Here is a 16,741-nt window from a genome sequence, read left to right as displayed (position 1 = left end):
TATGGAACTCACTTTGTGCACAGGGGCACCCTAACCCTTACCCTTTGGTGGAACGAGAGGGCCCAAACCCTGAAAAACCATTATCCCTCATTCACCAAACATTAATTATGGCTCTATGCATTCCTGTAGGATTCGTCTATCAGACTGCCAGAGAGAAAAGAGTGATTAAGTGCTCCAGAGAATATGTTTCCATTGCTCAAGACTCCAGTGGTGGTGTGCTTTATGCTACATCATCTAACACTTGGCACTGATCTTAGATATCTTTTGTTCTTTCTAGATACTTTCATTTATAGAAATTACAATTGACCAAGTAGGGCAGAAATTTCAACAGACTTGTGGCATAGGTGGCATTTTGTGACTGATGAGTGTAAGGATCATTACACTGTTATCACGTGTTATACCTGTTACCGCGATGCACGCAAGTCTCCATCACTGAATATTGGATACAGCAGATAAGACGTCATGTTGAAATAAAATATAATGAATTATGCTGCTCAAAGCTCCTGGTTACACAATTCCACTTGACTGTTTAGTGTACAGATATAGAAGCGAAATTTATAATCACACTATCTGGAGTCAGCCTTTTGAGTCCGGTTCCTATGACGGTTTCTTCCTCATATCATCTCAGGGAGTTTTTCCGTAGCACCATTGACTCTGGCTTGCTTATTAGGGATAAACATAAACACCTGGACTCAGAGTTGTCCACATACTTTTGCACATAGAGTGTGTGTGTGTGTGTGTGTGTGTATAAGACTCAGTAATATTAGTTCATAATAAATTAGCAAACTTCATTATTATATAGTGAGTAATTTGTCATTAGTCATTTATTTGGTAACAGTAGGAACTTTACTTTTAAATTACTTACTTACTTACTTAATTAATTAATTAATTAATTAATTACTGTTAATATAGTACTGGTCAGTGTTATCCAGTATTAGTACCCAAGGACTAATACCAGAGATAAACAGAGAAGAAAAAGTCGAGCCTGTTCAATCCATGTATTCCAAAAAGACAGTTTATTTCATATGATACAACAACGAGATCTGCCACATAGACATTTAGTCTCTCTAGTCTGTTTTTCATGTTTTTCGCTTACTAAAACATCTGCAACAAAGCATGCGAAAGTCTAGATTTGTGCAAAGGCAACAGAGGAGAGGCCATTCTCAATACAGGGCTATATTATCTGGACAAGTGACAAGAGGATGTGGACTGTGGAACATTCACTTGCGACAGTATTTTTTAGGATTAGACTTTCAAATGTGCCAGAATTAAAATATCCGGCATTTGGTGCAACGTTGCATTATGGCCTTTAAGTCTTCCTAAAGCATATGGATTATCAAGATGACATTCTGTAAAAGTTAAGATGATTTTTATGGGTACCTCAGCCCTGAGTGGATCACTGAATCACTTCTGTCAGAGTTTGGAGAAAATGGAGCACAAACATCAACAAATCGAGGTTTTACACCATTTTCATGCCTAATGTGTAAAGTGCAGCCAGTCACAGGCAGTGTGGTTCATTATAAGCTCTTAAACTGGATTTGGAAATTTTTCAGGTTTGGCTATTAGATGCAAGTGGACCATCGTTCTCTGCCAACAAATGGGTGTGTATGGACTAGATAAAGGTTAAAAATTAATTTTAAAAAAATAATGAGAGAGAGAGAGAGAGAGAGAGAGAGGTTGATTCTTTGTTTTGTTTATCTATCTATCTATCTATCTATCTATCTATCTATCTATCTATCTATCTATCTATCTATCTATCTATCTATCTATCTATCTATCTATCTTTTAGGTTTTTAACTGCCTACACATTTTTTTTCTGGATGCTCCTCAAATAACAAAAAGTGCATAGTTCACTTGACTAAAGCAGGTGGTTTTCACATGCCTTTCTTATTTAATTCAGAAGCTTACTGGTGGCCTCTACTGGTTAAACTGTGTTCTTGCTGAAGGCAAATATCTAACAAGTATTCTGAAAAGAAAGAAAAGAAAAGTAAAATAGGAAAGAAATTCACGGAGTGCACTGCACTATCAAAACATATTGGCAAGGTAAGAAAAATCTGAATATAAATCCGTTAATCTTATATTTCAATTGTTTCTAAATTTTGTACATTTTTCAAGTCTTTAATTTTTTTATTTCTGCCAAAGGAGTAAGGGAATTTTAAATTTTCATATTATTTAAAGGGAAATTTCAATTTCATCACAATTTCATACTAATTTTCAAAATAATCTCATAATAGGAAACGTCAGATCAATTCATTTAAAGTCAATATCATGAAGATATTATGGCAGTGTGAGCATACTTGTCTAGATGAACGTCTTTGTATTTTATAATATGTAAATGAATTCCCTTTTTACAGGTAGAAAGGATGGTCAGATATCCTTTGAAAACGATCGATTTTGGTTGCAGTGATTATGCGCTTTGGCAGCAACTCCTTTTGGCACTTGGTGACGCACCATCGAAGGAGCTTTTCTTTAAAGCATCTGATTCTCCTCATATGCTGTCTTTGATTCTCTATCATTTATTTATTTTCAGGAGTAAAGTCAGCTCCAGTCAGCTAGGAGGCATGCGTCGTGAAGGGAAGGGCTTAAACAGGGTTCGGTGAATTCCACATAAAGATTGTCATACTGTAAGGCTTCTCGCTCTGTTGTCTATTGTAATAATACACAGCATTTTCCAAAGTCTGTTAAATCCCAGAGCACACTGAGTGCATGCATGCTTCTCTGCCAAAATATAACGGATGCATGCGGAAACGGTCGCATCTCTCTCCAACTGTCCATGGCCTGATGTGCTGAGCAGTAGCTGCAGCTGCAGGGAGGAGTGTGTGACCTCTAGCCTTACATCATGGCAGCTGAGGATCTCTGGGGGAGCGCTGTATCTGCTCTCCTTCCGCTCAGATCAAACAGCACTGTATGGTCAAACAGATTTCGGAAACACAGTACTGGACATGTCCATATTCAGTGAAGAGACACTAAAGCCACTGCGTCTTCATGCACAGAGTCACTCTTTAATGTACGGTATATACAAATATATACTGCATCGTCAGTCTGTTTCTAACTGGCTCCTTCTGGAGAGTGGATGTATCCCAGCAGGCCCTTAGTTGTGAACCAGAGATAAAAATAGTGCCTTTGTAAACAGGCCTGGAGCCCCATGTAGGCTCTGAAATGCTAGCTATTAGTCCCCTAAATAGCGGAGCACATTGTTGAGGGAAAATACTCGAACATGTTCACAACACTGAAGCAATTTCTATTGCGCATACACACACATGCACACCTACACACTCATATACGCTCGTTCATTCACACACATGAAAAGTTTGTTCGGCTCCAGTGACCTCCCAATGCAGGAATGGTTATTGAACTATTGAACAAAAAGCGAGAGGGAGAAGAAAGAAAGCTGAAATAAAAAAAAAATAAAAAAAAAGTCACTTGGTCATTCACGTCAGAGTGCGAGTAAAGGGCAGGACAAAACGTAATCGGTCCTGGTCGCTATAGTGGACACGTAACAGGCTGTAACAGGCTCCTAAGGCAGCCAGGGTCAGAGTTCAAGGGCAGCTCAAAGTTCATCTTCATCCAGCTGGGCCAGGTGATTGGAGTGCTGTAGACTGGAGGAGGCTGATGGTTGCGTCTCCCACAGCGGTGCCCTGGAACAACTCTCTCCTGCCTGCTGGATTAGATAGAGCAAAAGAAAAGGAAAATATCTATTACACCGAAACAGCTCCTTCATTTCTGCTACAGAAACATTCCTACAGCATTTCCACAGGTCTTTATTAATAACATCTGGGATTAAAAAAAAGGCTCGACTCTTGCCAAAGACAGCAGAGCAATTTGCAGCTAAGGCATGTTATATTTGGAGCTTTGGCTGTTAGAGCTGTTGCTTTATTAGGACCATAATTGAGTCAAACTCCCTGTGAAGGAGTCAGTGAATCACAGCAGTTCTGCAGAATTTCAGTAAAAACGGTACAGAAAAGTGAGAATACAGAGATATCTGCTAAACATGATCCAAAAACGTAACCATGTTCTACTTCTCAGCACACCTGCCCAGATGTAAAGACCCAACAATGTGCTACCTGCTGCCACTGCCGAGCTTTTTTGTCTCTTTATTTGCTGCTGCTGCTACTGTTGTCCAAGGATGCATTCCTTCGAAAATGCCTTTAATCATACAGCCACACCAGAAAAATGTTGGTGACCCATATTTTCTGGTAACTTCTACGGTGACTATTTTCCACAGAAGTTACCACAGAAAAGAATGGAAAGTACTGGCTGTTTCACATAAGTGGTTAGCGGTGAGAAACTAAATGACCACTTATTCTTTCCAGAACTGAGCGTTCCTAAAAAGTTCATTCATCATCAGGCATGTTTTCGTTATTCACCAGCTGCCATCGAAGCACCACTTGACTCCAGCAGTGTTGTGGGACGAGAACAATCAGGCTGTCGATAAGGATCTTACACTTCCTGTTTGTTTTGTAGCACAGACCTGCAGATCTGAGTAAATAAGATAAACAATCCAAGGTAAAACAGCTATTGTTGAGCTGTCAGTCAGGAGCAGGAGGTACTATTGGGTATCGGGTCCTGCCCAGTAACACAACACAGATGCCAGAGTAGGTGAGGAAGAAAGTTGCAGGTGTGGGACACTTGTTATACACTAGCTATATTCAGTAAAAGAAAACTGGTGTTACTCCATATAATATCCGTCACAATCATGTCCTCACTTGGTTCCCATGGCAACCATGTCACATACTTTTGTTTTGCCATTTATTTCCTGTTTTGGTAATCTTTTCTTGATTGCGTTCTCGTAAATCACCGGACCACTCATTGTTTGCGTTTGAGTGCAAAAGTTTGCACACCCCATTGGTTTCGAATGGAGAAAAATGTATAGAATGTGTCTTCAATTAACAAATAGTAAGCGACAAAAGAATCCAAGTATTTACGAAATCAACAGAGATATACTTCGCAAAGAAAAGTTCCCATTGAATTTTGTGCATGAAGGAAAAATACGTCAAGTAGCAAGAAAGGTTTTGCTATTAATATTTGGACATAGCCAGTCTGAGAGCTGAATAAATGTCCTTCATCACTGTAACACTGGAGACTCCTTCCAAAAACAATTAAATAATTAACAATCCAAATTCCCATCAAATGCATCAAGTCACAATGTGCTATATACAGATATATAAAATAGATATTATTGTTTATTTATTCTTCAATGAATCATTTAAAATGTAACTCCACTTAAGATCTTTAAAACCAATAGGTTGTGCTTCTCCTGTCTTCCAGAAGAGGGAGTGCTGGAGCCTCTTCCCAGACAGAACATCTTAAAGCAGAAGTGTCCAGACATCGCTGCAAATATCCAACGCTTTTACTCCAAGCATACAGGAGCTACAAGGTGTTAATCAACTGAAGGTTAAGATGAACTGATTGAACAGGAAAAATAATCAGTTATGCTTCCTGTTTATTCCTACTGCTGATTCATTCAGATGGCAGCCATGGTATTTTTCAGCTTTAAATATTCACAGGATACACTGTATATTAAGTGCAGTATATGTTTGTGTATCAACTAAACACCAAGAAATGGTGGATGAAACTAGTCTGATTCTGTTTGGTTGGAATGGAAACTTTCCAGCCACGTCAGCCCCTTTCGTGGATGTGATTGGTCACCCTTTGTTCTTCCAGCCACGTTTTGAACATGTGTGAATGACAGCGGGTGTACCTGTGAGCCTTGTGCGCTGGCGGGATAGACGCCGTTGGACACTGTCTGGCAGGAATGGACAGCAGGCGAGAAACGGGGCTCTTCACTGAACGCCAGCTGAACATGGGTTGGAGAAACTGTTTGGGCCTCCAGCCGGGACTCCAGCTTGCATCGCTGTGTTGACTGTAAACACAATCACACACACACACATATACACAAATCAGACTGAAAGATTCTTAAAAGAGTCCGATTCCTTCTTTGAGGAAGTTCCTCCTGGTTAAAGCAGGTGATGTGGTTCCAACGTATTCTTACATCCCAGCCAATACAAGCTCAATAATTCCAGTTCTACAGGATGGACATGTTTGTTTCGGTTCTCAAATATTGTCCAAGTGCGTGGATGTGTATACATGTATGAATGTGTCTTGTACTTTGACCTGTTTAAAGTATTTTATCTTTCATTTAATTGCATCTGTAATGTGTGTGATTGCCACAAGGAAGATTTTTCCTGTACTGAGAAAAGAAGAACAGAAAACAACACTAGATTTCCATTTTGATTCACTGGAACAGTTGCTGAATTCAGAGGGAAAAATGTGTGGTTCACAGCTCCAGGTCCCCGGTTTGATCCTGAGCTCAGGTTACTGTTTGTGTGTGGTTTCGTATGTGCTTACCCCACAGCCATGTGGGATTCCTCCAGGTTCTCTGGTTTCCTCCCACTACCCACCTCCCACCCAAAAACACACTGGAAGGTGGAATGGCTACACTAATATTGCTTCGAGGTGTGATGAGTATGTTAGCTTAGATCTAATTCAACGAGCCCTGTGTTACCGGTAAAGGCTTTTCTGCAAACCTGAACAGGCTATAGTCGTTACTGAAGTTGATTAAATGAATGAATGTTGTTGTATAGATAGGATCGATCAATGGATGCCACAAAACCTTCCAGGAAAAGCAAGCTGCACACAAGATCATTCTATAAGACATTATAGGGGGAGTTTCAATGTTATTTTAAATTCTCATTACAAAATCATCAACATTTATTTACTAAATTCATCCACTGACCTTGCGCTCTAATATTCATCACATAGAGTGTATACTACAGATACAGTGAATAGAGATGAGGTAGAAAAATTTTTGGATATATTCTGAATATATTAACACAAATATTAACAATATGTTATTTGTAAATGTGAAATGAAAGGTCACAGACGCCTGGGCGTGTATGAGTCAGAAGCCTGACAATCTGAAGGGTGTATTTTAATGAGGTCTGTACCTCTAGCTGTGCAGACATGTCACCGAGACCCTGGCTGGACAGGTAGAGGGAGGGCAGGGACGTGTTATAGGCACGCAGGCAGGGTGCTCTCTGTCTGTCCATTGAGGCTGAGGAGTGAGGCCTCAGACCAGATGCTGCACACACTGGAGGTCTCATGGTGCGGCCCAAACTGTTACTCTTACTCTCCCTTCGCTGGTACTCGATGGGTGACTGCAGGGCTATGCAACAAAACACAACAAAACAAGTTACAAAAGCTACAAACATGAATGTCTTAAAGTGGAAATTCATTGCTTTCGTCTTTTTCTTCTTCTTTCAGCTTTTCCCTGCAGAGGTGGCCACAGCAAATCATCTCTCTCCACCTATCCCTATCTTCTGCAACCTCAACACTCGCACCCACTAGCTTCACATCCTCATTTATTACATCCATATACCTCCTCTTTGGCCTTCCTCTTTGCCTCCTGCCTGGCAGCTCCATGTCCACCATTCTCCTACCATTATAAGAAGTTCATTGCTTTAATTTCCAAAAATATACACAAACTGCTAGACTTCAAAACACCATTGATTCTGATTAGGTGAATGAACGCTTTAAATATGTGATGCAATGCTGTATGTTAATCTTAATAAATGTGTTTATTTGAGGTTTGTATCTACTCAGTCGTTTGCAACGGCATAAAAGTGAAAACTTCCCACTTTCACAACATTTTTGTTGCTTCTCATGTGATCCCAGTCTCAATGAACAGTCACAAAAAAATGCATTGAAACTTTCTGGAAATCTTTCAAAAAAAATCTCCTATTCATATCTGTGTTTATATCAGTTTAGACGACTTTATCAGTTCATTCCGAATAATGTATTCACTTACATTACTAGCCTGTGTGTTTGTGTTTGTATGGGTGTGTGTGTGTGTGCGTGTGTGTTTGTTTTTGTGAACTGTCAGGACCAGAATATCTTGACTATTTAGTTAAACCAGAAGAAATAAATGCCTTACCAGGATTAGTAAGATCATCCTGACAATATATTGCTTAATATAAGTGCTTTATATAAAAGTTGTGTTCTTTTTTCAAAAGCTGAAAGTGTGTTGAATGTAGAATATTTGTGTGTGTGTGTGCGTGTGTGTGTGTGTGTGTGTGTAGTTACTAAGCTCTGAATTATTCAAAAAATATTTTGTGAGTCAAAACAGCCCTTTAAACCCTGATCTTGTGTGTGTGTGTGTTGTATGTATAATATTTCCATCAAGCCTGAAAATAATTCTTTATAAACTGTTAGTCAAATCCCAAAATGAGTTTTTGAGCTCTGTTGCTTGTAAAGATGCTGAATATGGTGGAGGTCATGATGGCTCACCGTTGAGGAAATTGCGTTGTGTCTCCAGGATCTGGTTCACGTCGCTCACCCAGGACCTGCTGATGTCTACGGAGAAAGACTGCAGGACGAAGCGGATGGTGTTGCCGTCAGCACCACGGGACGTCAGAGCAAAGCGGGTTGGGTCACCGTCTACACACGCCTCCATGCCCAGACAACTCATCTGAGACACACACCAGAACAAAGTAGACATCAATATAAATGGGAGTACGGCGTAATAGCAACAATGAAAACGGATTCTTACAATGGTATATTATGCTATGATACTGTTACAGTTTTCCTTATGACAGCTGTTATACTCCGGTCCATGACAAGAGCGCTGTAAGTGTGTGCTAATGAAAACTGTCAAGCCCAAATCATTATGAGTAGGAAATTTTGTTCATATTATTGTAGTAAGAAAATTATGTTTATCAAACGTCATTTAATCCTCATAGAAGCAGTAATTTCCTGACCAGAAGCACTACAGAACGGGTCACCGAGTTAAACAGTGCGTTTTTCGTGAAGGTCATGAGGTACTAATAATACTTCAGATTAGATTGCAGCTACTGACAGGGTGGATAATGTTACAGAAGCAGACTAATGATCTCAGCAAATCAGAGTCATTAGATCTGAATCATTAGATCTAGTCAAGCTATACTTCACACACTGCCTCGCACGAGATTTCTTCTGAAACTGAAGGCCCACCTTGATGCTGTTCTTAAATATGTATCCAGGAATTGAAAATCCTTTCTTCCGGTCAATAGGTTCACTAAAAATGACGATCTGCTCGAAAAGGAAGACGCGCCTCTCTTTAGGCCTGGACAGGAAGCTGCTGTCCTGTTCCGTGACAGTAAAGGTGTCTTGTTGAAGCAGCTTTCCTTGAGCTGTGATTTTCCCCTGGAAAAATGAAGGTGTATTTAGGAGCCAGGACAGCTCAGACCTCGTCACTACTTTTTTTTTTGTTATTGTTGAGACAGTTCAGAAGTGCAGCTCGCGTCTGGCGCCGTACCTCAAAGCCCTGCAGCCGTCCCACATTCATCATGTCATTGCAGCGCTTAGGAACAAAGCACATCACCTCCACTGCTTTCTGTTGCAGAGACAGTGTGAGAGAGAGAGAGAGAGAGAGAGAGAGAGAGAGAAAGAGACTTTTAAACTGTGTTACTAACTGATGTTGGTAAGCATATTGAGCAAGTATGCTTCCATTTCTGTGAGATTTATGCAGAATTGTTGACACTACACTAGACAGAGTTCACCGTGTTCTGTGCTGCAGCTCTGCTTGGACCCTGAATGAATATTACACCACACCATTTTTGCTCATTTAAATATAACTACTTGAACATTGCAGATAAAGTTTCATACCTCCAAATCCTCTGTGTCCATTCCAGCCTTGGTGTAGTACTTCAGGAAATCCTGCTCAGAAAGACACAAAGTACACTGTGCATCAGAAATCCTTGCTATATGGATCATCATTTTTGGACATGTGTTATGGACACATCTTAAAAATCAGAATCAGGGATGAATCCTTATGCAACCATTAAGTCAAAACCTACTTAATGGAACAGGTTTTCTTCAAGGGGATTGCCTTTTAAATTTCGCAAAATCCATTTTGGCCAACGAATGAGGCTACCACCACCATGCTTCATCCTAATTTTTTGTTTGTAAATATTTTTGCAAGTGGGCAGCATGGTGGCTTAGTGGTTAGCACTGTTGCCTCACAGCAAGAAGGTCCTGGGTTTGAACAGGCAGGGACTTTTCTGTGTGAAGTTTGCATGTTCTCCCTGTGCCTGTGTGGGTACACTGGTTTCCTCCCAAAGTCCAAAAACATGTACATTAGGTTGATTGGTAATTCTAAATTGCCTGTGAGTGTGTGTGGTTGTCTGTCTATATGTGTGGCCTTGTGATGGACTGGTGGCCTGTCCAGGGTGTACCCCTGCCTTTCGCCCAATGTGTGTTGGGATAGGCTCCAGCAGATCCCCGTGACCCTAATTAGGAATAAAGTGGGTATAGAAAATCGATGGACTTTTGCAAGTTATGTTCTCCCAATTATAGGCCATCTCCTCCGCACTTATTAATAATAAGGGCCCACTGCTCCAATCTGAGCAGATTATTATAAATTTGTTGGACTTTCCACACCAGACCAGTTTCATCGACGTGGACGGTGTCAATATATATGTATTTAAAACTGTTTCTCCAACTGATTATACAAAGAACTGTTTGTATAGACCATCTCTTGGGTAGCCAGTGAGCATCGTCAATGCGCGTGTGATCCAACCCTTTCCATTTTGAGTCAATATAGACGTATTTTTTTATTTTTCTGTTGTGTTTTGACATTTATCGTGATGTTTTTGGTTGAACTATTCATTTTCAGTTTTCTTACAAGCAACTACTGGAAAGCACACCAGGAAAGCATTAGGCGTAAAGCGTCCACTGACAGCCTCAATTAATCATGCACTCCACTTTTATGAAAGATGTTTACAAGTGAACAACTTCTGTGCACTATTTATCAGCTAATGATCTGTTCAGTGTTTAACTAAGCTAATTAAAGACATTCCTTTCAAAAAAGGTCAGGGTTGTCTGGTAGTGTGTCTGCATCAGTGTGTGTGTGTGTGTGTGTGTGTGTCCATCAATTAGGTGCTCGCTTTGGCAGTATTCTCTCTCACCTTCAATAGCAGCTGGTATTTCATGATTCTCTGCACGGGTTTGATAAGGAGATCGTTCAGCTGTAGCCTGTGACCAAGCTGCTGTTTAAGCTCCTAAACACAAGCACAAATAAAGATAGCGTCAACGGTTTTAATATTTGGCAAAGGATCTCACGTGACGTCTGTCAATAAAATGACAATGAATACATGTATATTTGTTCTGTCTTTTTTTAGAAAGCTTGACAGAATGTTTCACAGAGTATCTGGATCAAGACTGAAAGCGATGGCAAAGATAAGCAGGTGAGAGGTGAACGTTTATTATCGTAAATTGAAATGCTTTCGGTGATGCTTTTACTGACACATTTACATCGTAAACTTTCATTCTTAGTGACTCTCTGGTCAGGGTTGTGGTGATTTGAAGTAGGTAAAATGTATCCAACAGGATTCCACTTCAGATTGGAGTCTGTATAGATAGAGTACATTCATGGTACACACCTTTATCTAGACAGACTTATATTTATACAACTGAACAGTTGATAGTACAAATAGAAATAGAAATAGCCTTTATTTGTCATGTATACATTACTGCACAGTGAAATTCTTTCTTCCCATCCTTGGAGGTTGGGGTCCGAGCGCAGGGTCAGCCATGATACAGCGCCCCTGGAGCAGAAAAGGTTAAGGGCCTTGCTCAAGGGCCCAACAGTAGCAACTTGGCAGAGCTGGGGCTTTAACCCCTGATCAACGACCCAGAACCTTAACCACTTGAGCCACCACCGCCCCAAGTAAGGGCTTTTCTCAAATGCTCAGCAGTGGCAGCTTGGCATAGCTGGGATATGAACATATGATGTAGCCCTATAGCTTAACCATTGAGCTACTGCCCCTACTACTACTAATCAGCACCAGGCATACACTGTTGCTATATTGTACTGAATTAGTTGCTACGCCTGACAGCTTGCTGACGGTCTATATTGTCCCTTTGAACAATATTGAGAAGACCATCAATAAATTAGATTCATCAGTACCTAGCCAGTCAAGACAAGGTGCAATAGTCACCTGTCTATCAAATCTTCTAGTTATAGAGTTATACATCTCCGAGGTATATTTTTAGGACCAACCGTAAATCCTAAATTTGCTACTAGTTTAGTAACAAAGATATCATGATATCCACAAAAAGCACACTGTGATATAATTGATTATGATATATATTATCATCATATAGAGGGAGCCATATATGGTTGATGACTGAACTCAAACAGCCAGCAGTATTATCACTTGTTATACAGTCACACAACCAATAAGTTGTTGATTCCACATCCATGTATTTCTCCCATTCCTAGAAGTGAATGGAACAGGTCCGTCTGGAGAGCAGGAGTCACATAGAAGAGCGCAGTGAGAGTTAAAGGATACTAATGATGGCACAGCTGGATTTGCTCATGTACCTCATACACAACTGCAGTAATAAAGGGGTGATGGTCAAGTCATACTTACTTCGAAATAGGTGTCGATGTATTCTGACACGATGTGCTCCGACTTTGGTTTGTTCTGGCAGTATACCACATACATGTGAAGTCGCCTTTCCTGTAAATATTGGAATAAGAAATTGCAAGTGAAATAATGAGCTGCTACACATCCCAAGTACCACAAAGCTCTCTCATTCTCTGGTAAGTGCTGTGTACTCTGAGATATCAGGAAATAATTGCATGATGAATCAGCGAAATGGCAAAATGGATCAGAGTTAAGTTCAGTACAAGCTCAGCAGGCCATTAAAGCACTAAAAGACAAAGCAGCGCAATAAGAATTAAAGTGTCTATCTCAGTAGAAATGCACCTGTTGTAGCCGGGTGATGTAAACATGTGATGGAGTGAGGGAGAAATGCATTAGGACAGAGAGAGAGAGAGAGAGAGAGAGAGACAGACATACAGACAGACAGACAGACAGACAGAGAGACAGATAGAGAGAGAGAGACAGACAGACAGATAGACCGAGAGCAAAAGAAAAATAGACACAGAGAGAGAGACAGAGAGACAGAAAGTGAAAGAGAAAGTGAGAGACAGACAGACAGATAGACAGACAGTGAAAGAGAAAGAGAGAGACAGATATTCATCAAAAGAGAGAGAGAGACAGACAGATAGACAGACAGTGAAAGAGAAAGTGAGAGACAGACAGACAGACAGACAGTGAAAGAGAGAGACAGACAGATAGATAGACAGACAGTAAAAGAGAAAGTGATACAGACAGATTGACAGACAGCAAAGGAAAGAGAGAGACAGACAGACAGACAGATAGACAGACAGTAAAAAAGAAAGAGATACAGACAGACAGACAGATAGACAGACAGCAAAGGAAAGAGAGAGACAGAAGGAGACAGACAGACAGATAGACAGACAGCAAAGGAAAGAGAGAGACAGAAAGAGAGAGACAGAAAGATAGACAGAAAGTGAAAGAGAAAGAGAGACAGATTGACAGACAGTAAGAGAGAGAGAGAGAGAGAGAGAGAGACAGAAAGTTGGTAATTTGTGCTGAATCTGTGTGAATGGGTCCCTGTCTAATGGATATACACAGATGTGATGTGATGAGACAGAGAGAAAAGTAAGAAACGCAAAGTGCTTGTCCTGTTACTGTTTTAGCGAGGTGCTGAAAGAAAAGCAGAGATCTAAAGAAAGAGAAAGGGAAAAAAAGGAATAAAGAAGAGCAGTGCCTCTTCACTTACAAGGTGCAGTTGTGCTGAGCGTGGCAGTTAGGCATGGACAGATCGATAGTGAAGTATCAATACTTCCAATCCAGACATTTCCTTTCAAAAATCAATGCTAATATAAGAAATATTGATACAGATGGGATATGCAGGACAGGAAGGACATTTTCTTCCTGCCATCTCGCCTCGCCTTGTCTGTCTGTTTTATACACACTCACACACAATACAAACAAGCAGGCTGCTGAAGAGAACGTTCAGGTAGTGAGTATATGATGTAAGTAATAAGGAATAAAGTAAACACATATGTTGCCATAGCCAGGAGCCAGGGTTGGCCATTGTCTTTGGATTGGAACGATATTCTCTCTCCCCTGTCAATCAGAGTGAAATTAACCAATAGTGAGTGTCTGTAAGTTCATGTATGTGGAAGAGGGCACTTTCTCCAAGTGTGCTCAGCTGCAATGTGACGAAGCATAAGCAGCCGTTCGGACAGATGTGTGGTTAGCTTTTTTCCTCTCTAACTAGTAGCTGGTGCATGCTTGGGGAGATAGCTAGCGGATGGGAATTGGCAAATAACCAAGAAAATCAGAAAGGAAATGAAAAATAAAGAAGAAGAAGAAGAAGAAGAGTCAGAGTGCTGGAATTATAAATACTATGCACATAGCCCCTTTTTTGGTGATGGTGATCATTAAGACATTTAGAAGTCTTGTGATGGTGGTTGCTGGTTGTTTGTCAGGCAAGCTAGTTTGATTCACCAAATTCACCAAAGTAACATGTAATATGTGTCGTACTTGAACGTGATCTACATTTATAGATAAACTTGCTGCAGCCATAATTTAAGTTCATGTCCTAGTAAGCTGTATCATCGTTCCTCTCATCATATCTTCATTTATTCAGAGCAAAAGCAGCCCACAGAATTGTCGTCTTCGGTAATGGCCTTTTTAAAAGTGCGCTTTGAACTAAATGTCTTGATTGCTTCAGCTGAAAATCACTGTACAAATGGTTGCCGTGGGCTAACCCATCCACCGGCTTTCCTCTGCACAGGACTCTTCACTTTAGCAACAAAGGGCAAAGAAAAAGGCAGAAAATAGGGGAAAGAAAAGTAAGATATGACTGAGGAATTTATGGCAAGACACAATGACTGAGACAGAGAGATAATGGAGTTGTATAAGCATGAGGTCATGTATAATTCAGCCCCATTATCCAGAATGTAACCAGAGTCAAGCGTATAACCGCAGCCAGGTACTGGGAGCCAACACCTGGATATCCACACACACACACACACACACACACATACAGAGTTGCCTGGAGACAGCTCTACCAGTGAAGAGTAGATCAGAAAAGTTCCAGTGAAAGAGTTTATTATTATTTCAGATAAAGCAGTTTAGAACCACACTGTCACTTTCTGTAAGCGAGAAGACACACAACTGGACCTTCATCACTGAGGAGTGAAGCAGAGAAGCCTTGAGATAAAGAGAAAAGGCTGATAAAGAAAGAGAAAAGGAGCCACGGGAGGACGTCAAGCCTCTGTTTTTCATTACAGCTGGATGAGGCCGTCTGCTTGTTGACCCTTTTATGATGCCACTTTTAGATTTTTCGTTACGAGTTATTTTATTTCCGTCTGCCTCTTTCAAGTTAATTCCCCAAATGTCTCATTAAAAAGCACAGAGGGCAGCAAAGAACTAAACCGGCTGCCATATTGTAACTCTGTCCATTCATGTTTGAGTAAAAGACTTTAATTAAACCACACAAAAGTTGGCGCACACCAGTAATCAAGAAAGAGCACCAGCATATTAACATGAGCATAGTAGAATTCATCAGGTTCCTGCCTGAAAACATCTGGAGAAACCCCAACAAACAACCCCTCAGAACCAAAGGGGCCAGTCCTGAGAACACTGCACTTTCTGTTCTCTGGGAGCTGACTGAAAGTTGAGCACATTCTGCCAGAAATAGGCGAGCATGGAGCGTGAAGCTATGCTATCAAAGAACGTGTTTGTTATTCCACCTCTTGTTCCTGGCTGCTTTTGTTCGCCTGTTTTTTCCCTCCGGCTTCCTGACCCCATGAGCGTTCATGGAGGGGAGCCAGTAGGATCGTGCACTCACACACTCTCACACTCTCTCACACACACACACAGACATAGTATCAGCAACAGAGGGTATGCGAGGGACAGAAATAGAGTGCACTGAGGAGGATAAACACAGCCGGTGTGTGTTTTCTCATCTCTGTTTACTCATTTACCCAAACACAAAAAGGAAGCATGGCACCACCACTCAGAGAAGACAGGCACTCGCTGAGACGTTCACTGAGACGGGAGAGATGCAGAGAGACAGAAACAAGCCACGTCTTAAATTGCAGGCTATGATTTAATACCTTCTTATACAAACAGCACTGCTAAACGCTCGATTCTGATAGGATGTAAAGTGTTGTTGAATTTTCTGACAATAGTGCCGGCTTATACTAATGCCCTTGTTCCAGTATGTTATAATTCTATAGTAACAGTGTAGTCACTGACTTTATATTTTTACTCATAGGTATTAGATAAATGTGAAATATTTATAATTTCATATGTTATTAAATTAATAATAATAATAAATAATTATTATTATTAAATAATTAATAATAATAATTCAAATATTAAATATTTCATATGTTAAATATGAAAAATTTAATTCATTTTTGACATCGTAAATAATTAAAGGAAATGTCATTCATTTAAGAAAACTTAATTTATGTAGAAAATTAAAAATGTGTAATGATTGATACAGTAAGCTTTTAATAAGATGTTTTTAATGGAGCATTTTTTAACATCCAAAGCTAAAGCCAAAACTTTTTAACATGGAAAATTCTTTATGATGGAGAGTCTTGTGGTTTCTGGGTAACATAAGCTGCTATTTTGTCTTATTAACTATTAACTCAAGAGAGAGTTGCCATAACATAAGTTTGTTCTGTAGATGTTCCACAAAATTATATATATATATATATGTTTGGGATCACCTGAAAATTGTGTTGTTTTTTCAAGGAAACACACACGAAATTAGTCTGAATAGAAAATGTAGCAAAAGAACAGGACATGCTGACATGTCAGAGTTAGAAATAATGATTTTGATGGAAATGATGAATGTTTTCTTC

General features: G+C 40.1%; 1 protein-coding gene across 4 annotated transcripts in view; it reads right to left on the bottom strand.

The window, feature by feature from the left end:
• Positions 1 to 1,707: 1,707 nt before the first annotated feature.
• Positions 1,708 to 16,741, bottom strand: part of arhgef25a (Rho guanine nucleotide exchange factor (GEF) 25a) — a 70,431-nt gene continuing 55,397 nt past the window's right edge. For 3 of the 4 annotated variants that reach the window (XM_058409588.1, XM_058409590.1, XM_058409591.1), the window contains 9 exons: positions 12,411 to 12,500; positions 10,944 to 11,036; positions 9,643 to 9,693; positions 9,293 to 9,370; positions 8,989 to 9,180; positions 8,287 to 8,467; positions 6,948 to 7,165; positions 5,702 to 5,863; positions 1,708 to 3,661 (listed from right to left, as the gene is read on the bottom strand). In XM_058409588.1, the coding sequence (XP_058265571.1) occupies positions 3,551 to 3,661; positions 5,702 to 5,863; positions 6,948 to 7,165; positions 8,287 to 8,467; positions 8,989 to 9,180; positions 9,293 to 9,370; positions 9,643 to 9,693; positions 10,944 to 11,036; positions 12,411 to 12,500 (1,176 nt within the window). In that variant the 3' untranslated portion in view covers positions 1,708 to 3,550. The remainder of the gene's footprint in view (positions 3,662 to 5,701; positions 5,864 to 6,947; positions 7,166 to 8,286; positions 8,468 to 8,988; positions 9,181 to 9,292; positions 9,371 to 9,642; positions 9,694 to 10,943; positions 11,037 to 12,410; positions 12,501 to 16,741) is intronic. The other variant, XM_058409589.1, reaches the window with a different exon arrangement.

The sequence above is a fragment of the Hemibagrus wyckioides genome, linkage group LG15 (assembly GCF_019097595.1).
Source record: "Hemibagrus wyckioides isolate EC202008001 linkage group LG15, SWU_Hwy_1.0, whole genome shotgun sequence".
NCBI classification, from domain to species: domain Eukaryota; kingdom Metazoa; phylum Chordata; class Actinopteri; order Siluriformes; family Bagridae; genus Hemibagrus; species Hemibagrus wyckioides.
Note: the sequence above shows the minus strand (reverse complement) of the source record. Positions and strands in the feature narration are given on the sequence as shown.